We start from the raw sequence: 22,315 nt of genomic DNA, 5'->3' as shown, positions 1-22,315 counted from the left end.
CACTTGCTGGTATTCAAAATGAGAGGGCTATGGAACTATATAAAATTATGAAAGGGGTAGGAAGATAAAGATAAGATAAAGGAAGGAATGCTGTTTTCACTGGTAGATGAGACAAAAACTAAGGAACATAGCCGCAATCCCGGTGAATCTGTGGAATTGTCTCCCCATGGATGCAGTAGAGGCTGCCTCATTAAATAGATTTAAAATACAGACAGATTTTTAGAAGGTTGGGGAATTATGGGGAATAGGCAAGTAGGTAGAGCTGAGTCCATGGACAGACCAGCCATGATGACAGACTCTTACTATTTCTGATGTTGTTGGATGGAACCTCAGCTTAACATTTAGTCTGAAGAACTGGATCATGCCTTTAGCAATTCAAAGTAACGAATGAGAACGAGCCCACACAGCACACAGCTGAAATACAAAGCCATTGCAGAGCTGAAGGCAAAGGCTGACAGACTTCAAACTACGACAGGTGAAATAATCAATAATCTTTCAAATCAGAGGAAAATCACAACATTTGTCTCCAAAGAACAACTTGATTTCCTTAAGTGGAAAGTTACAAAATTGCAACAAATGTTAACAGCATGAATAGTGGCAAAAAGCTACAGAAACTAAGTCATCAGTGGCAGGATAAAAAAGGTAAACTAGTATAGTTGCTCAGGAATGAAAGGTCTCCACCTGAAACTTCAGCCTGTCTTTGTGAAAATATATTTGGAAGCACCTTTCATTTTCACAATTTTGTCTTTGAACATTTTTTCTGCCTTCAACCTGGAAAGCCAATAATTTAACTGCTATGAGCTCTACTGGATAACAATTTCCAACTGACATCATACTATCTTATCAATTATCCAGGTTAAGAAATAGAACATAGATCAAGTCATTATTGGTCTTTGAGTCACTTGTTTCCCTCTCCTGACTTCATACAAGTTTATTTAGTCCGCACCTGAATATTAAAAATATTTCCTTATTCAAGGTTTCAGTGCAAAAAACATAACTGGGACTTGCTTTCAATGTGTTCGAACTGAAGTGCACAGCAGACCTTGGAATAAGAATATTAAACCAATAACATTAAAAAGAAAAATGCTTAATTTTTGGAATTATTTCAGCAGACTGATGTTGAGTTGCCATTTTCATTAGCAAATTGACAAAATGTTGTCCACCTGAAAACATGAGCAGATTTACAATGCAATAGCATTGGAAGCTTCCATCGTCCAGTGTCAAATACTTGGAAATTCAGTTTCAGGAAATTAGTCCACAAATGTAATGCAAAACCAAGTTTCTAGATAGCAGGAATGGGGTGATTTCACATTAGAATTCCAACACCAGATTCCAACATCAGACAAGAAGGATCATGATCTGTGTTTGACAACATTGTAAAACAACGAAGTCTATAAATAACAATGCTCCTTTTAAAAATTACATCAACACACTTTGCACGATTCCTCCAACAGGGCTCATTTCCTGTCAGATTAATATTTATTATTATGCAAATAACAAAGATTCCACAGAATTGTGTATACAAATAGCAGAACAAATCCAATCTAATGATGGAAGGTATTGCAGACTCCATGTTTTGCAGCTCTTGTTCCTCAAATGTTCAGCTTTGGTTCTGTTTGGGCCATCCAAAGCCGAGAAGAGAATATCGTGTCAAGGAGCTCAAGTAAAAATGAAATGCATGTAGGAGAATTGGAGGAAACATTCCTGTGCTTGCTCATTATGGCATATGGTTATGGCATTTGTTGTTGCAGGAGCTCTTCAAGGAAGTGTCATCTGATCTTTAGCTGCTTCAGTAATTCCATCAGTAGGTGAGAAGTGATCTTCACAAATTACTGGGCAACTGCTCAGATAAGAAAGCAACTTGTGCCCTCATGCAGAGCCCAAACAAGATTCAAACATTGAATGAAAATCAGCAAATAAAATTCATGACAGAAAGTCTGACAAATAACCAGCAAAAACTATCATTCCATCAACTGTAAGCCCTTCCAGTGAATGCAATAAAATCACCACTGCAAAAAGCCACCCACTGCATTTAATGATGGCAAATTTAGCAATTACTGTGGCTGTTGAAAAAGATCAATGGTTAATATTGTGACAACTTGGAAATGTGATGGAATTCTCTCCAGATGTGTTGCAATATCAATACCCAATGATACCTGTTATGCTCAACACCATGCAAGACAAAGTAACCCACTTGATTGTTGGATCCTCACTGAATGGGATCATGTATGCAGCATGCACACATCCATCTGCAAGATGCATATCAATTCAGCATCTCTTCTTTATCAACCCTCTCTGAAAACATGACCATCATTAAGGATAAAGGCACATGGGAATGCCATCATCTCAAGTTCTCCTACGCTGACCTATCTTGAATGTCACTGGGCCAGAACTTTTAAAAGATGCCAATCTGGGAGCTCTTTCATCACTCAAGGGGAGGAATTGAGGAATGGGCAATAAACATAGTTCTTTCTAATGATACATAGATGACTTAGGAATGAGTATAAAAATTAATGTTAGCAACAAAGTAATTTTAGGTGTAAAATATACATAATTTATTGTCCATAGCACTCATAGGTTACTGGAATATTTACTGAGCGTCACAAAACATTGACATGAATGAATAGTTCATCCTAAAAAAAATGTCAGAACACTGAAGCATCATTACACATTTCCAACCTCATATTAAACACTGAAATGTTCCATACCCTCACACTTTGCGTCGAGTGCAGTGCATTGCAACTTAAACTTATTCTTAGCAGTGCATCAGCTTCACTGTCAATCTGATCTCACCTCTAAGAATTTAATAACTGATGGATTATAATCGATCGTCTTCCTGTTCACAGCCTTTCTCATACGTTTGCCATCAAAGGTCAGTTGCTGCATAGCTTGCTGCTGGGCAAAATCTGGTCGCTTGTAAAATGTGTGCCTTGGTCCCTGGTGCTGAAACCTTGGCATGTGAAAAAATCGAGGAGGTGAGGTTATTTCCAAAGCCATGGTGATAAAATTCTTCTAACAAACCTGTAAAGGAAAAAAATGCATATGAATTGTAAGTTAAAATTTTGAACAACTCCTTTAATTTCTCTGCACAATCTCTACTATAATCATTTCCACATGTTCCAGAAAAAAATAATTGTGACTTTCATCAACACTTCTTGTTTCAAACTATGGCTTCAGCTTAGTAAGCAAAATCTCATTTCCACAAATTAAAACAACTCTGATATATCATGTCTCTTAAATAAACTACTGAAGAGCTCTCAAGCACATCTGAAAGTTGATTTTGAGCTGTGAAAAAAGAACTTAGAATTCCCATTTGTAATTACTTTTGATGTCCTGACTTTAATAAACACGAAACCACCAAAGTATATCAAACTTAAAATGGTCATTGCTCATTGAAGGATCATGGTTCCATGGCTACGAAAGGAACAGCAATCATTGTATGCTTGCATATCAACATTATAACACAATGTGTTAGTGTTACAGGACTATACCCCTCTGAAATTAAAACTCATGAACTCAAAACCTCTATCAATGTTAGAAACAACAAAGAAGCAGTCACTGAGCTCAATAGTCCTGAAAAGGTATTTTCATATTCAAAACATATAGCTTTGAAGTAATTAGCCTAACATCCAGAGGCAATATAATTGGAAAGAATTCTACAACATTGTAATGTGAAGATAATAGCTGTTATATAAATGTTTTGTTAAAGTTCTGCTAATAAAGGTGATAGCACAATAAAACAGGCCCATAGAATGGGTAGACAGTTGCAAAAAACTGAGAATTAGGCCACACAGCTGTCACAAAATGTAGCTGCTGGTAACTGACTGGATGATTAAACCTCATTTTCATGTGGAAAATTGGCAGAGATTCAAACATGTTTAAAGCAGAAAGGTGATCCACTGCCTCTAACTGCAAAACCTCAAAGTGACAACAGCAGCAAATATATTGGTCAAAGTGTTTTTTAATTGTTAAACAAGTTCAAATTGTAAAACAACTTTTAGATATGATTAAGATCAACTGAACGTAACTGGCAAAGAAGACAGTACACTAAACGATTTTAACTAAAAATCAAACTTATAATTTTTGTAACATTTTCTTTTGAATTTGTGTTACTTCTACCAACTTTTCAAAGCTCAGTTGTGGAAGTGCTTAATCTGAAAATAATGCACAAATCAAGAATCTTTGTGTTTTGATCTCTGGTTCAAATTAAATGATTCCATCTGCAGCAGTGGTAGGATTTTCAACTTGCTGAACAAGTTCCCTCATTCCAGAGCGAAATATGCAAGCATCGTGGCTAAGTTCAGGTCACTTGCAACATTCCTCTCAAATTAATTACCACATCATGCAATACATACTCACAGGCGAGTGGAGGTACTAGATGACTTCCATTTAATTATCCTCCAGAGATGTGATACCACAATGTATTTAAAATGAAAAACCTCACAAATGCACATATTTTTAGGTATTTTTTTTGGCTATAAATTTGTCCTCAACCAGAATGAAAATAATCATCCACCACCTCATCTAAAACTACACTCAGCCTTGAAAACCAATGTAAATCAAGAAGAGGTAGTGATAAAGAGGAGCTTCAGGGAGACAGTCACCCCCAAATGTCAGGAAGAAGGTAGCTGGGTGACTGATATGAGTAAGAAGGAGAATAGCCAGAGAGTGCAGAGCTCCCCCATGGCCATTCCCCTCAACAATAAATATATTGTTTTCGATATTGTTGGGTGGGGGTGGTGGGGAACTATCTACCAGGTACAATTTGTGGTGGTCACATCTCTGGCAGAGGTTGACCAGAGTGAAGGGGGGAGAAGAGCAATGGTGACTGGGGACTCATTGGTGAAGCAAGTGAATAGGAGGTTCTGTGAGCAAGATCAAGGATCCATTATGGCATGTTGCCTCCCATGTGCCAGGGACGTCTCTGATTGAGTTCACAACATTCTGGAGGAAAGGGTGAGCAGCCAGATGTCATGGTCTATATGGGGACCATTGACACAGATAGAAGTAGTGATGAGGTCCTGAGGAGGGATTAGGAAAGTTAAAAAGCAGGTACTCAAGGGTGGTAATCTCGCAATTGCTACCCGTGCAATGCATCAGAGAGAATAGGAAGTTGTGAAGTTGAAGAGTTGGCGCAGCAGGTAGGAGTCCACATTTAGGAATCATTGGGATCTCTTCTGGGGTAGGTCTGACCTCAACAAAAAGGATGGGCTGCACCTGAACTGGAAAGAGTTCAATATCATGGCAAGGATGATTCCTTGAACTGTAGGGGAGGGAGGGTTTAAACTAATTTATTGGGGGGTGGAAATCAGAATGCGAATGCAGAGAATAGGGCAGAGATCAAAAACATGATGCTATGTGTTCTGAGTTTGTGAAGGACAGGCATAAATGTGGACAGTTAGAGGGGTTGCAATGTGTCTATTTCAATGCTAGGAGTGCAGTATTAGGAAATAAAGGGGATGAACTTAGAGCATGGATCAGTTTGTGTAACTATGATGTTGTGGTCATTACAGAGACTTGACTAGAGAAGGGCAGGATTGGCTGATGCAGGTACAAGGATTTAGGTGTTTTAAGGGGGGGTGGGAGAGAGAGAGAGAGCAAGTAATATTACTTGACAGGGCTATAGAAAGGGTGGATGCTGCAGAGTGAGTGTCTACTGAGACAATGTGGTGGAAGTCAGAAATAAGAAGAGAGCAATATCTGTACTAGGAGCAGTCTTACAGGCTCCCAAATAGCCTTGAGACACCGAGCAGATAAGCAGGCAGATTTTGGAATGGTGCAGGAAATACAGGGTTTTAGTTATGGGTGATTTCAACTTCCCTAATATTGACTGGCACCTACTGACTGCAAGAGGGATAGATGGGGCTGAATTTGTCAGATGTGTTCAAGGATTCCTGACACGGAGCAGCCGACAAGAGGAGACCATACTAGATCTAGTTCTGGGTAATGAACCTGGTCAGGTGGCAGACCTCAAGATGGGAGAGCATTTTGCTGAGTGATCACAACTCCCTGAGCTTTAGCAGAGCTATGGATAAGGATAAAAGTAGGCAAAATGAGAGTGTTTAATTGGGAAAGGGCTAATTATGATGGGATGAGGCAGGAACTAGCAAGCGTAAATTAGAAACAGATGTTCACAGAACTAATGTGGAAGAAGTTTAGGGACCACTTGTTTGTGGTTTGTCTCAATGGAACAGGGAAAAGATGGGAGGAAAAGGGAACTGTGGTTGACAAAGCAGGTGAGGCAGCTCAAGAGGAAGAAGGAAGCACATATTAGATATAGGAAGCAGGAAACAGAAAAGGTTCGTGAGAAGGAAATGGTTGCCAGGAAGGAGTTTAAGAAAGGACTTAAGAGAGCTCAAAGGGGCCATGAGAATTCTTTGGCATGTAGGATTAAGAACTCCAAGATATTCTATGCAAAAGAAATTGACGAGGGTAGGGCAGTAGATGTAGTCTATATGGACTTAGCAAGGCATTTGACAAGGTTCCCCATGAGAAACTCATTCAAAAGGTTATGAGATATGGGATTCATGGAATCTTAGCTGTGTGGATAACAAATTGACTTGCAGGTCGAAAGCAGAGAGCAGTAATGGAAGCATTCTTCCTGAAGATAAGTATTGCAAGGATCTGTTCTGAAGCATCTGTTATGTGATTTTTATAAATTACCTGGATGAAGAGGCAGAAAGATGGGACAGTATGTTTGCAGATGGTTCCAAGGTTGGAAGAGTTGTGGATGGACCTGAAGGTTATCAAAGGTTGCAAGAATTTATAGACGGGATGCAGAGTTTGGCAGAGAAGTGGCAGATGGAGTTCAATCCAGGTAAGTGTGAGGTAATGCATTTTGGAAGGTCAAACCAGAAAGCTGGGAATAGGGTTAATGGTCATTTACTTAAGAGTGTGGATGAAATGAAGGACCTTTGGGTGCACATCCATGCATCCTCAAAGTCACCAGTTTGATAGGATAGTTAAGAAAGCTTGCAGGATGCTGGGCTTCATTAATAGGGAGATTGAGTTCAAGAGTAGACATCATGATCCAACTCTACAAATCTCTGGTGAGATCACACAAAGTTCTGTGTTAATTTCTGGTCATCTCATTATAGAAAGGATGTGGAAACTATGAAGAAGGTGCAGAAGAGATTTAGCAGGATGTTACCAAGATTTGAAAATGTCTAATGAGACAAAGTTAGCAAAGCTGGAACTTTTCTTTTTGGAGCATAGAAGGATGAGAGGAGACTTGACAGAGGTCTACAAGATTATGAGAGGCATAGATAGGGTGGACAGCCAGTGCCTGTTCCCCAGGACAGGAATAGCAAACACCAGAGGACAAGTGCACTAAGTGAAGGGAGGGAAGTTGAGGGGAGACATCAGGGTTAAGTTTTTTTTTAAACAGTGTTCTGGGTGCCTGGAGTGTCCAGTTGTGATAAATGAAACATTAGGGACTTTTAAGAGATTCTTAGATAGGCACATGGATGGAAGAAAGATAGAGAGTTACAGGGTAGAGACTGTTTATTAGTTTTTTTAAGGAATATATGGGTCAGCACAACATTGAGGACCAAAAGGCCTGTACTGTGCTGTTGTGTTTTATATTCCAAGAGATATAATGAAAATAATATTAATAACTAAAAAAGATTGAAATTGCTTTGCCTGTTTCTTGCTACATAATTCAACAGGGTATTGGGAGAGGCACAATTTCTTGATTTGAAATGTTTCATCTATTCATCCAATGACAGTACAGAATTTAACATTCAAAAGCCAAAAAAAACCACACAAAACATGCAGAAATGGTCAAACAAAATTCAGGTACAACAGTACCAAAAACGTGTCATCATTGCACCAAAAGTAATTCAGCAGAGTCAACATATGAATTCCAACACATTGCAAATTGAAAGCACTCTCCTATTTACTTTCAATATGCTAACCTTGCACTTGAATAAGGGAGGGTTAGCATCTCATGAGTGAACGAGGGAGTCACAGAGGGAGCAGTCCCTGCAGAAGGCAGAAAGGGAAGGAAAGAAAAGAATAAAATCCTTACAGGGGACAGGGTGAGAAGTGTCATCAAGGTAACTATGGGTGTTGATGTGTTTGTAGAAAATACCCTCACAGGTCCCAACTGTACCTGCCTTTTTGTTGCCTATGTGGATCAATCCATGCTACAAGCTAACACAGGCAAGGCTCAACTCTTCTTCCACTACAATGACAACTACATTGGTGCTGCCTCATGCACCCATGATAAGCTCGTCAGTTGTATCCACTTTGCTAACTTTCACCCTGACCTCAAATTCACTTGGTTTATTTATGGCAACTCTCTCTTTTCTTGAAACCTCTGCTTCAGCTCAGAAAAACTATACAGTAGTTTCTACAAACCCACCAACTCCAACAGCATTCACATCTCTTTGCACCCTGTCCCCTTTTAAGATTCTATTCCTTTCTCTCAACTCCTCCAACTTCGTCCCCATCTGCTCAGAGGATGCTGTATCCCATTCCAGATTATCCAAGATGTCCTGCATCTTCAAAAAAAATGTGGCTTCCCTCTACCATCATCAACTCAGCCCTAACCTGCATCTCTATTTCCTGCATATCTCCCCTGCCCCTAGATGCAAGGATAGAATTCCCTTCATCCTCACCGACACCCCAATAGCCTCCGCAGACATGTTATCCATCATCAACTCAGCCCTAACCTGCATCTCTATTTCCTGCATATCTGCCCTGCCCCTACCATCATCAACTCAGCCCTAACCTGCATCTCTATTTCCTGCATATCTGCCCTGCCCCTAGATGCAAGGACAGAATTCCCTTTGTCCTCACTGACACTCCAATAGCCTCCGCAGACATGCTATCCTGAATCTCCTACATGATCCCACCACCAGACACATCTTCCCCTCTCCTCCTTCCACAGGGACCACTCCCTCTGTGGTTTGCTCATCCACTGCTCCTTTCCCACCAATTACCCCCTTGGCATCTACCTGTGACTGCAGGAAATCCTTCAACTGCTCCCTCATCATCACATAATCATTCCAATGAAGCAACACTTGTGAATCTGTATGGGATCCTCAACTGAATCCAGTGCTTTCACTGTTTCCTCTTCTATAATGGAGAGGCTAGACAGAGCTTGCGAGAATGTTTCATTGTGCACCACCTCTTTACCTACTGCAATAGTGGTTCTTCCCACATGTCTATTCAGTGCCAAACCAAGGCCACACTATTCAAAGGATGATACTTCAGTAGCTTAAGTCCCAATTCCATGCTGAAAAACTCATGACTAGTGAATGGGATATTGATAGGATTAATGCTAAAATGAGTACTGTTGAATACTGCAGCATTGCCATTAAATAAAGGACAGCAAAACAACATGTTTGGGCTTCCAATTCATCTGCTTTCTTTTTTATAAAATGGTGCTTTACTAGAACAAACATGTCACACTGATTACTAGGCGAGTTGACTGCAAATAGTCAGGAATTCCACCTGTTGAGAAGAGACAGAGACCTAATGTATTAATAGTCCTGGAACACAAATGTAATGTCCAAAATAAATGTTTCATTATTAATAATGAGCAAACAGAACAAGGTTTAAAAAAAAAAGCAAATTCTGATCTGGATAACTGCACATGACAAAAACATTCTTGTCAGTGTGTGACTGTTACGTTTTTACTAGAATTTCCCACACATGCCAATTTAAAAAGATCATTGTTAGCTCCTTGGCCACTAAGAAAATTGAGACTCCATGGCATAATCTGGGTGATTCTTTAGCACAGTACTCTTTGGGCTGCAGCATTAAGAAATCATTTATTTTTAGGTGGATGCAAAAGTTATGCGGCACTGTTCAATGAGCAGCAGAACTGTCTTTGTAAAGTTTATCACTCAATTTTACTAAAATAGATCATCTGAAGAGTTTCTTTCATTGACGTTTGTTGGATCACGTTGAGAACAGGTTGGTTTCAATTTTTCATAACATGAATAAAAACTTTACAAGTACTTATCTACTGAATAATTGGTGTTTTAATCAACAAATACCTTTTAAAATCATCTTGTAGAATTTTCAAAGGAAAAAGCAATTGCACATTTCAATAACATGCATCCAACATCCTTTTGTCAACTTTAAAGTTTTGGTGTGAAACAGTATTGGTGTGTGATGCGAAATTACCTTGGGCAGCCACTCTATCCAAACTGATATTTGATTGATTATGCACATTTTGTTTACTTCTGTCTTGGACCATGCTGGTCAAACAGTGACTGCCATTGATAGTGAATTTTCATTCAAAAGCGATAAAATGTCTTGAGAAGCATATGCATCTTTTAAAAAAAAAACACTGAATATTGTTCTCAATATTTTGTGCATCACAAATGCAAACTCAATCTTTTTAGCGTGACAAACATACTCCATTATCAGATATCCAGTGCTTGGCAATTAATACTGTAGATGGAAACATTCAAACATTTTTAACAGGTGAATTTGAAATTTCCCCACAAAAAAAATTGCTTATCTGTTGCAGAATAGTTTAACAAATAAAAACTCTGGAAATTAGTTGAGATTCTGTTTTATTACTGACTGCTAAGATCCCAGTATTTTCCGGTGTATGAAGAGCAGCAATATTGTCAGAAAACTCACCAAGATTGAAACATTTGGATGAGAGGACTCTAAATGTTCATCATTTCTCAATAAAGCTCTCCTGATTATTTAATAAAACTCAGCTGCAACAAAGTTGTTCAACTCTCGCTTCACAAAGGTTACATATTCTACAGTCGGGAACAAACTTGTTCATAAAAAAACACACCTTTTAATCAAGTCAAGAGTTTGTAAAATAAACAAGCGACTTAAAATGAAATTAAGACTCAACTACTCATTCTTCCAACTGGATCTGTTAGCGAAGCAATTAGCACAACACTACTACTGAACCAGCGACCCGGGTTCAAATCCAGCGCTGAAGGATTCACTGTAGGTGTGTGTCCTTCCCCCCACCCAGGTACTCTAGTTTCCTATCACCTTCCAAAATTGTACAGGGTTAATTTGGGTGTAATTGGGCTGCATGGATTTAAATAGACAGGATCAGCTTCCACCATGGTGTAAACAAAATTTTAAAATTTAAAAGCCATTTGATGAATAGCTTAAAAGTTTCAGCTCGTTAAATATCACTGTGTCCTTACAGTGAGCTTGTTGGCCAGCTTTGGACATCCATATCATCCTTGACTGCTGTATCCCCCTACTAGTTAAGGATTGACTCCTGCTCTATGGATTTTTACATTATGAAATGTTCTTTAGCAATTTAATTCCCTTGTTCGTCGGAAGTGCTAATATTTATCATATCAAAGATTTCAATTAATGTTCTGTGATCTTCTCAATTTGAGGCAGATAAAAGCAGAAATGGACTACAACTGAAGTTTCGCTAATAGAGACAGAAGCCTAAAGGTCATCTTAGGTGCTCAAGTCATTCACAAACTATTTTTTTTTAGAATTTGATTTAACAACTTTTAGTCAGGCGACTAGCCAAACTGTTAAACAACGCTGCCTTTAATCTGTTATTTTGCATATGATTCTACTTCGATATAGTTGTCCTAACATAAAATTTCTCTCCATTTCTTCAGGATGTTCAATCAAGGGTTGTTTTAAATGTAAAGTACAACCAGGAGGATTTTACGGTTATAATTGTTTGATGGGGAAATGTTTCAGAAAATGCACTCTGCATTCAAGAAAACAGTACACAAAGAAGCTTCTTCTCCCCATCTTTTTATATTCTTTCTCTTTCAACCTGAAACTCAACTCAAGTATTGGACATATAGAACATCGTATCTTCTCCTAATCCAAAAAGTTCAGGAACATCAAGTTATGTCCCTGCCAATCATGCATTTATCAGAAGCGAGTTAACTAAAAAGCTATCATTCCAATCAGCTTCAGAATAAAAGGACACGATGCATCTTCTTACCTTTCAAATGGCCACAGACAGATCTCTGGGCTGAAGATTATAGGTTAAAAAAAAAATTGACTATGACTGCACTTCAACAAACTCTCATGAACACAGAGCTAGTAAGACACAGATGCCCAAGAATGCTAGATAAATTTCTAAGAAAGAAAGAGGTGTGAGAAAAGGAGTATTTGCAATGCCCTTTTCTTTGTATATTTTCCAATTTCAGTTGCTGTTTTCTGGTCCTCCAGTCTTGAGGCAAAGTTTCTCTGCCCAAAGTCCAATGCTGCAACCCTTAAACAGCAAAAGCACAAGATGTAAAAGGACAGCAACAGCAAGTCCAAATGACAGGTCCATCTTGAAACCTATAACCTGGCCCAGATGATACACAAAATAACAGCCCTTCACTTTCAGGAACCCACACCACCCTGCCTCCTAGATTTTCTTTGCACCTAAGGCTACAATCACTATACTGCTAACGTGCCAATTTTTCCAGGAAATATGCAGAAATAAATATTGGGGTTCAACTGAAAAGTGTTTTGAGCGCCTAAGGAATTCAAAACCAAAAATATAAATTGGATAAATTAATCATGAGAAGAAAGTAACTGAAGCAAGTGGGGGCCTTGGAGAAAGAGAGAGAGACAATGTCATAACAATAGACTGATGGTGGAAAAAGGTGAGTGTAAAGACATTTCATTGCATAAACACTTTTGTGTGCTTAGTTACAGCCAAAAATTCCAATGATTTGGGGAACCTGGGGAAGTTTACAACTCTAGAAATTAAAATAAACATTAAAGATACATGCATGTCACATGTTTCAGAAGAAATGTTTCTATTGAAACTGTGATTTAAAAAATTAATATTCATTTGAATCAAAATACAAAAAAAAGCTTATTTTGTGTTTGGCATTACTTGATATTAACCATACGTTTGGTTTAAAAATGGAGAGGATGCATGGACGAAACAACTAATTACATTTGTTCTGGTCACAATAAAAAAAAAAGCACAAGTGATGTGATGGAGTAGTTTGGTGGTTAGGGATGAAGTATCACTAGATGAGTAAAAATGCAAATAATCATGAACATCTTCAGATGTTCAGCTATTACTTGTGATTTCCAATGTTGATGCATTTCCATCAGGCAAAATTGTTGCCTGTGACTCGTTTGATAACTGAAGATCCTGATTGTCAAATGTCAGAAACAACCTAGATGTCACTCGCAACTCAATTTAAAAAAATTCAAGTCTCAAAATTGATTGATATAATCAGTAAATCATAGCAGAAAGAAAATCCAGCAGATCTTATTAGCATTTAAGTCATGCTACATCTCCTTTCAGAAAATTGAACAACTATGCAGCTCCTCTTCTCAGCATAACCGTATCTTCCAGCACTTGCTCTGGAAATCAAATTGTCCAAACTATACATTTCCATTGTTCAAAACTTACCCCCCCCCCCCCCCCCATTGCCTTCTGACCTTCAACAAGCCAAGTGCAAAATTATCTGCTCACTTCCCATGGTCTTTTTTATTGAGGCCACCCATTACTGTGATAGCTAGAGGACCAACTGTCCTTCTACTATGTTATTAATATCCCTGAAGACACTCAACCATCCAGTTTAATTTCACCAGAAAGTTTGGAGATAGCAGGACTCCCCAGGTTCAGATTGCCTGACTTGCGGAAGTCTGACTTTTTATATATTCTGTAATACATTTTACAACATAATTATTTTTTGTGGTCTTCTGTGTGGATATAGTATATATTCCATGAATTTAATGTTAATATTATGTTAATTTAATGTTAATATGAACATTCAATGAAATTAGAGCATGAAGAGCAATTTGATGTGAATAGCTGCAGAAAAGGGACATTTCTGACTTGAGAAATTGGCTGATGCAGTTTTCAGGAACACATTCAATTCTTTGATCCACTCATAACTCTGTAGCATAACACTATTCTAACTCCATCTACAAGTTTGCAGAGGACACCATTTTCACAGAGTACAGGGACGAAATAGAGCATCTAGTGGCAAGGTATGAGGATAACATGATCGAATTTAATGTCAGCAAAACTAAGCAGCTAGTCAGTGATTTCATATATCAAGGATAGAGAGCTTCAAGTTCTTAGGAGTACATATCACTAACACCATGTTCTGGAACAACCACTTTGATTTTACAATCAAGAAAGCATCCAAAGAACCCACTTTCTCAGAAGCTGGAGAAAATTTTGCATGATCTCAAGATCTCTTACCTACATTAAAAGATACACCACAAAAAGCATCCTGTCTGCTGAGAGCCATCACTCAAACCAATACACTCCATTGACTACACCTATAACTCCTCGTTTCAATAAAGCTGATCTATCCCAATGTCTCTTCATGCAACCCCCCCCCCACCACCATTTCCATTGGGCAGAAAATTCACATGCTTGTAGACATGAATCTCCAGATTTGATGAGTTTCTTTCCTTCTTTTATCAGACTTAAATGGACCGCACACCAGCGAAAGATGATGCCCTTGCACTTTTATTCTTTTTTTCAACACCTTGCCCTATTTGACATCGTATCATTACATTCTACATCAGGGGTCGGCAAAGTGGTCGATGGGATTATCCAAGGGGTTGATAAATGTCTAGTGGTTCAATTATGGTAGTGGTTTACCAGTATATTCAGTACCACATGGCTGACTGGTTAGCCTACAAGACATTTAGATTAGATATATTTAATATGATATTTAGTTCCAATGAAATGACATGAACAGTAGCACTAACATCTATTTGACTTTGAACTTGCTTCAATAAAGCATTTAAGACATTTTAGATTATTTATTTATAATTGTTTGTTTACAATACAAAACTTTAATATTGTACAAAATTCTTTTGTCGCAAGTTCAATGGTCTGGCAAAGCTGTGAATGCGCAAACGAAATGCGCACAAGGCCTCTGTTAAATGCATCTTTTTTAAAAGTTTTTCCATATCAATTTTTTGTATAAATCAAGCAGTATTATAAAGAATTTTTAAAAATACATTGAGCAACAAACATTGATTGAAAATAATGGTGTAAAAATTACTCTGTGCAAATTAATTTGAATTTTGCGTGCTTTCTCGGCTGGCAGAAATTCTCCAATCATGTTTTCAAGGTCAACTAGTACAAAGACAATCAGTGCCAGAGTGCATTTATCGCTCATAGCTATCAGAGTGGTGTCCGTGAGTTGATAACTGTGGATTTACTGTGTAAAATTTTCCAAGTTCTAGTAACTGTAACGGCATCCCCTGATGCTAAGAATGCAGACAATATTCGCAAGAGTATTTGAAATTTGGATCCATACCTTCATTTATGAATGAAGCAATGCCTATATACCCGTTATGTAAAAAATCTTTCAGTAATGATGCCATGAAGCCTGCAAAGATGAAAGATCACCTCGAAAGGGTTTGCTCTGATAGGAAAAACAAAGATCTTTATTTTTTTAAGGCGCTAAAAGAAAAGATCATAAATCGACCAAATTTAAAGACATTTTTTAAAGCATTTGCCACTGGTGATAATGAAGGAAGACTGAAGGCATCATACAGCATCTCCCAGAATATAGCAAAAAAAGGAAAATCATTGGCACACATCATAATATCAGCTATTAAAGATGTGATTGAAACATAAAAGAAACACCCAACCTATTCTAAAGTGTATGCCTTTTGAGTGGAAGGACAGTAAGCCGAGGCCTTGATGAGATGGTCGAGGATGTGGAGAAAACTTTGGAGTCTGAACTTCAATATTGCAAGTTTTCCATCCAATTCGATGAGTTAACTTTTAGTAGTTCATACATTCTCATTGCCTATGTGAGGTATTATAGTAAAATCCCAAAGTGCACTGTTGACGAGTTTTTGTTTGCCAACTACCTTAAAGTTGACGCAAAGGGTGAGACAATTGTGCGATACTTAGAGGATTATTACTTAGAGGATTATTGGAAGAAACTCAGTATTCCCCTCAGGAATATTACTGCAGTGGCTACCGACCATGCATCAGCAATGGTTGGCTGTTACAGAGGATTTCCCACCTTACTCAAGGAAACATACTGTTTGAGGACCTGGAGAAAATGCACACACCTGAGTGGGTTGTTACACCGTTTGATTTGGAAATAGAAAATGCAGACATTGTATTTCACTTACGAGATGAGCTCATTGATGTGTGTGTGGATCTCGAAGCAAAATCATTGTTTAAAAGTAAAAAAACTCCGTGACTTTTGGAGCAATGTAAATACTAATACTAAATACCCCAAGTTTAGTGCAGCAGTTGAGCCATTTTTTCTTGTAATCCCAAGTTCATACATGGTTGAAGCTGGTTTTACCCATGCAAATACAATTCTAATAAAGCAGAGGAACAGAATGAACCTGAAAGAGCATGATGACTTATGGCTAAAACTCACCAATCTCCAAATATCAATGCCCTTGCTACTATTCAAACACATCCCTCCCATTAACAAAGCCAAGCAATTCAACAAAAAACCAAGTTAATTTATTTTTAATGTGTTTGATATCATCTAACTTAATTTTGAAGTTTTTCTTATTATTAATACTATTAATATCATTATTATTCACATAAATGTATCCAGTATAGGAACAGAAATAGAAACTGAGAAGGAATAACCAAACGCAAAGGTAAAATGAATCTAATTGAGAATCAGTAATGAAGGAAAATGGCGAAGAAATTATTACCTTTAAATAGAGAAATGTATCATAAATAATATTTATTAATTATTTTACATGCTTGGGGATCGATGAGAGATCAAGGATTCCATGATGAGGTCGATGGTTTAAAAAGTTTGTCAACCCCCGTCCTACAGCTGTATAAATTGATTTGACTGGATAACACACAAAACATAGCTTTTTACTGGACCCCAGTACAATTGACAATAAAACAACTCAAATAAGTAATCCATGGAGTGCCTGTACGCCTGGCCCTCTGAAATAATTTGGAATATTAGACACCAGTGCTAACCCTTACTCTATCTCACTAATCATGCCAACTTGAAAATAAACTATATCCTCACTGCAAGTTATCAAATCGTATTTTGTTCAACACCATTTTCAGATCCCTCCAAAGAACCCTCCAATCACATTTACACTATCATCCATTTGATATGCTGCGACATTATTAATCCAGGCTCTGTCCGACCCTATTATTTTCAGCAGAACATGAAGGTCTTCAGACACTGCAGTAAAAACACACATAATGCTGAAGAGACTCAGCCAGTCTTTCAGCATCCATAGGAGGCAGATGTATTGTTAACGTTTTGGGCCTGAGCCCTTCTTCAAGGAAGAAGCAGAAGGGCAAAAAAATAGGAACTCTCAGAATATAATGATGGCTGGGGGAAGAATCCAGACCAACAAAAGGTGTTAATTGTATATAAGGGAAAGAGGTGAAAATTGATTGTGTTTGCGTGAAAGGAGACGGAGAGAAACAGGTCTGGGGTAAAAAGTGGTGGGAGGTGGGAAAGTTTATTGAAAGCCAGAGAAGTCAATATTAATGCCATCTGGTTGGAAGGTGCCCAGCCGGAAATGAAGTGTTGTTCCTCCAATTTGTGGGTGGTCTCAGTCTGGCAGTGCATGAGACCATGGACTAACATGTCAGCAAAGAAATGGGATGGGGAAATGAAATGAGTGGCCACAGAGAGATCCATGTTAAATCTGCAGGGGGTCATCTACTATATCCGGTGCTCCTGTTGTGGTCTCCTTTCCATCAGAGACTGGGCGCAGACTGGGGAAGTGCTTTGTTGAGTTCCTAGGCTCTGTCTGCTGCAATAGCCTGGATTTCTCAGTGGTCACCCATTTCAATTCCTCATCCCATTCCCTTGCTGACCTGTCTGTCCATGCACTGCCAGACTGAGACCACCCACAAATTGGAGGAACACCTCATTTTCCGACTGGGCACCCTACAAACAGATGGCATTATAACCATATAACCTTTTACGGAGCGGAAACAGGCCATGTTGTCCTTTCGAGTCCGCACCGGTTCAGATTTTGTACGCCCTCTTTAGGCATTGGTCCCGGTAGATCTTCATTCAATAACGATGGGCGAATTCAATGCAGGTGGAATCAGTCGTAGAAATGTTTGCGATGTTGGAGGACAAACTGTTAATTATGACTTCCTGGCTTTCATTGAACCTTCCCACCCTCCCACCACTTTTCCCCCAGACTTGTTTCTCTCCCTTTTCCCTATCTCCTTTCACGCAGACATAATCAATTCTCACCTCTCGCCTTATCATATATAATTAACACCTTTTGTTGTCCTGATTCTCCCCCCAGCCATCATTGTATTGAGATTTCTGGTTTTTTGCTCATTCTGCTTATCGCTTGAAGAAGGGCTCTGCCCAAAACTTCAGCAATATACCTTTGTCTCCTATGGACACTGAGAGACTGGCAGAGTTCCTCCATCATTTTGGTGTTTTTACCATTATTTTCAGTGCTTGAATATACATGTATTCTCTGTTTCTTTATTAATAATATTGTTAATTGGTTTGTAATTTTCCATTTTCTGTCCCTTGATTTCTTAAATTTTGGGATTACATTTTTCTGTTCTGATCTACAGAATTTTGGAAGATAACCAGTGCATCCACTACCTCCATTATCAACCCATTCAAACACTTGGGGTGATAGTTAGTAGTGATTTCTTTCCACTTGTTCAGACAATTGTAATCCACTATTTTAAGGTCTTACACGTCATCCATGAGTTCAGATAAAATTTTAGCTTAATTTTTCTGATGTGTGTATTCTCCAGCATATTTTCTATTTCAGTCTGAGACACCTAGATTAATATTCTAATATTATTCCTTTTTGCTCATCTATGGATGTTTTCAATCTGTTTCATGCAAGAGGCACTTCAGGCAATTTCTGCCAATGGCGAATTTGTCTGCCTAATAGTAGGCAAGAGCAATTTCATGAAGTACGACACTATTTTATTACAATTTCTCTGCTTTCTCTTTTCAATGACGGACATTCCTTGCCAAATTCTGAAATTATTCCAATGATCATGATGTCAATTAGAACAGGAAGTCTAAAATATTTAATTGAACAGTGCACTTCATTTGTGAATAAAACCTGTACCACCTGCCCACTGTTTGGTCCTCAAAAGGGATACTTTAAACATTAAACCAGAGTTTTTCAACCTTTTTCTTTCCACTCACATACCACTTTAACAATTCCCTATGCCAAAGGTGCTCTGTGATTAGTAAGGGATTGCTTAAAGTGGTATGTAAGTGGAAAGAAAAAGTTTGAAAACCACTGTTTTAATCGTCCCTAATTGACCCATTATGTGCACGGTTTCAGAACTCCAAAGGAAATGGGCCAATGACAATTTTTCTCAAGCAAAATATTTCAATTGGGTCTAGAACAGTGATTCTCAACCCTCCTTTCCACTCACATCCCATCTTAAGTAATCCCTTACTAATATAATCATAGAGCACTGATGGCATAGGGATTACTTAAAGTGGTATGTGAGTGGAAAGAAAAAGGTTGAGAACCACTGTGTTAGACATTGCGTGTTTACTATCATAATCTTTCAGTACACATTCTTAATCTAGCAAAGTCAACTCACATAGTCACACTTTGTTTTGATTGGACAAGTCACTGATCTCAATTTGACTAAATAACTTTAAACTTCATTTTAATTATTGGGTGATTTTCAAACAGCCCATCACTAACTGCCCCTTCATGTTTTGGAATAGTTCTTCTAATTCTAAAGTGAACAAAGATTCCATTGTATAATTTTCCATCTTCAGCTATTTCAGTGTTACCTTTAACTTTTCTGAGGTTTTGTATCCAGCTTGCTATTTATGTTACTTGGCCAATGACATTGATCATTCCTTTGCCTGCAGTACCCAATTGCAGACCTTAAGAAAGTCCAAATTATTGCTTACACACAAATACTAATATTTTATCCAAAATACATTTTCACAAATGATTACTTTTTTTGAAATTATTAGATCTTTCAATTAACAATTTTATTTTACATTGAGCTACCATTACTTTGTCACACCTCCCGTCAAAAATTCTGCTAATCCACGTGTCCCTCCATTATTTCCAAACTACTTTGTATCCAGTTTTTTTTCCAACTATGTGAACACAAAATCTTGCTTAGTTGTCACCAGTGACTCTAACAACTTCGCAGAGGACTTTCAATTTCAAAAATTCTTGCCTTTCAAACCTAACACCTTGATTTTCAAAACCTGAAGGCTGAGTACAAGATTAATGATCGGTTACAAAGAGTGTGGACGGAGAGAGGAATATTGGGGTTCAAATCCATACATACTTCAAGGTCGCTGCACAAGTTGATAGAATAGTTAAGAAGGCCTATGGGATGCTGGGCTTCATTAATAGGGGGATTGAATTCAGTAGAGAGATCATGTTGCAACTCTATAACTCTGATAAGACCACATTGAGAGCATATGTTCAATTCTGGTCACCTCATTTTAGGAACAATGTGGAAGCTATGGAGAGGATGCAGAGGGTATTTACCAGAATGATGCCTGGATTGGAAAACAAGTCTTATGAGTCAAAGTTAGCAGAGCTGAGACTTTTTGGAGCATAGAAGGATGAGAGAAGACTTGATAAAGGTCCACAAGATGCGAGGCAGAGATAGGGTGGACTGCCAGCACCTGTTTCCCAGTGCAGGATCAGCAAACACCAGAAGTGAAGGGAGGAAAGTTTAGGGGAGACATCAGGGGTAGGTTTTTACAGAAAACGCAGAGTTGTGGGTGCCTGGAATGCCTTGCCAGGGATGGTGGTGGAGGATGAAACATTGGGGGCATTCAACAAATAGGCACATGGATGAAAGGAAAATAGAGGGTTGTGAGTAGGTTGGGTTTAGTACTTTTTTTTTTTAAAAGGAATATATGGGTCAGCACAACATCGAGGGCCACAGGACTCGTACTGTGCTGTAGTGTTCTATTCTTTCAAATGTTTCCATGGTCTTGCAGTTCCCCATCTCTATAATTTCTTTCTTTCCGTACTTGTTCACTGTGGTCCTTCATTTCTGGCCTCAAGCACTTCCAAATTTAATTATTGCATGACAAAGCTTTAAAATGTGGAATTGATTCCTGCTGAGAAACCTGTCGAGTCACTCCAGCACTTTTGTGTACTGCTCCAGAAGATTGTTTGCCTAGATCTGGAATTTGTTTCCCCAAACTTTGCCATCTTCCCCTTAACATGATTTAAGGTCCACCTCTTGGATAAAATTTCTGGGTCACCTACTCAACATAGGAAAATAGGAGCAGGAGTAGACATTGGGCTCTTCAATCTGCCCCACCACTTGATATGATCTTGGCTGATCAACTCCTTTTCTGTGCCATTTCTCAATGGCCCTATAGCCCTTGATCCACTAAATATTTATCCATCTCCACTTTAAATTCTTCTAATGAACCAGATTCCACCTGCAGAAGAAAATTCCAAGATTCACTTCCCTCTGAAAGCATAGTTCTATGTGCCTCAAAAGATCAGCCCCTTAACTTGCCCTCATTTTAGCCTCTCCCAGCAGTTAAAACATCTCATCATCTGCCAGGCCCCCTGAAGATCTTGTATGCTTGAATGATGTCACATCTCATTCTTCTAAACTCCAAATACATGTCCAAATTATTCTCTTGGTAAGTCAATACATTCACCCAGTAACTTTCCTGGTGAATCTGCTTTGTAATATATCCCAGTTATAATCATCCAGCAATGTTTTTTTGAGTGACACTTCTCTCATGAAGTGACTCAAAGTATTTTAACCATATGAAAAAAAATATAGAAGGGATTTTTATTGGACAAGCAGAACAGTAACAGTGACAGGTTAGAACTAAGCAAGAATGCAGTCAGATTCTCATTTTTTAATATTTTGAGCAGGTGACTGGGTGAGGAGAGATAAAGGTTTGGTGTCCCTCGTATTTCCAATATTGCCTCGGATTCTTTGGATTTAAAAATTCAAATCTTTTAAAGAAACCATGTGTAGATGTAAGTGATCACTTTTAATTCCAGGTACACGATTAGATTCATTATTCAATGCTTCACAAAATTGCTGTTCCATTTAACTACAGCATTCTTTAAGTTTCCATTTGAATTCTTGCAGGTGCAATTCGACATTCTCTCCCTTGTTCTTCGTCCAAAAATACCAGTGAACACGGGAGAAATTCCTCGAGGCTGACGTTGTGAAACCTCCTCGTATCCAACATTTTATCCATATCGGGCCCTCCAACAGCCTCGCTTCACTTTCACCTTGCGTGAACAAACCCTCTTCCCGTAACCAAGCGTCGGCCGGTCAGCCCATTTCCCCGAGTCCAGCACGCCGTTCGACAGCCCCCACCCGCCCTCCCCCCAAACCGGCGCCCGCGCAGAGCCTCACCGGCTTCCCTCCCTGCAGGCCTCCTTCACCACCCCGCCACCACGCCGAACCCCCTGGGCCTCCTGC

At 38.7% G+C, this 22,315-nt stretch overlaps 1 protein-coding gene and 1 pseudogene across 3 annotated transcripts in view; one reads left to right on the top strand and one right to left on the bottom strand.

Annotated features, from left to right (window-relative positions):
- The window catches only part of wdr33 (WD repeat domain 33), a 127,147-nt gene that overhangs the window by 104,443 nt on the left and 389 nt on the right, over positions 1 to 22,315 (bottom strand). For all 3 annotated transcript variants that reach the window (XM_069896390.1, XM_069896389.1, XM_069896391.1), the window contains exon 2: positions 2,794 to 3,021. In XM_069896390.1, coding sequence (XP_069752491.1) covers positions 2,794 to 2,997 — 204 coding nt within the window. In that variant the 5' untranslated portion in view covers positions 2,998 to 3,021. The remainder of the gene's footprint in view (positions 1 to 2,793; positions 3,022 to 22,315) is intronic.
- Positions 15,233 to 16,355, top strand: LOC138742975 (zinc finger BED domain-containing protein 5-like; annotated as a pseudogene).

Source organism: Narcine bancroftii, chromosome 9 (assembly GCF_036971445.1).
Source record: "Narcine bancroftii isolate sNarBan1 chromosome 9, sNarBan1.hap1, whole genome shotgun sequence".
Classification (NCBI taxonomy): domain Eukaryota; kingdom Metazoa; phylum Chordata; class Chondrichthyes; order Torpediniformes; family Narcinidae; genus Narcine; species Narcine bancroftii.
This window is presented reverse-complemented; position numbering and strand designations above follow the sequence as displayed.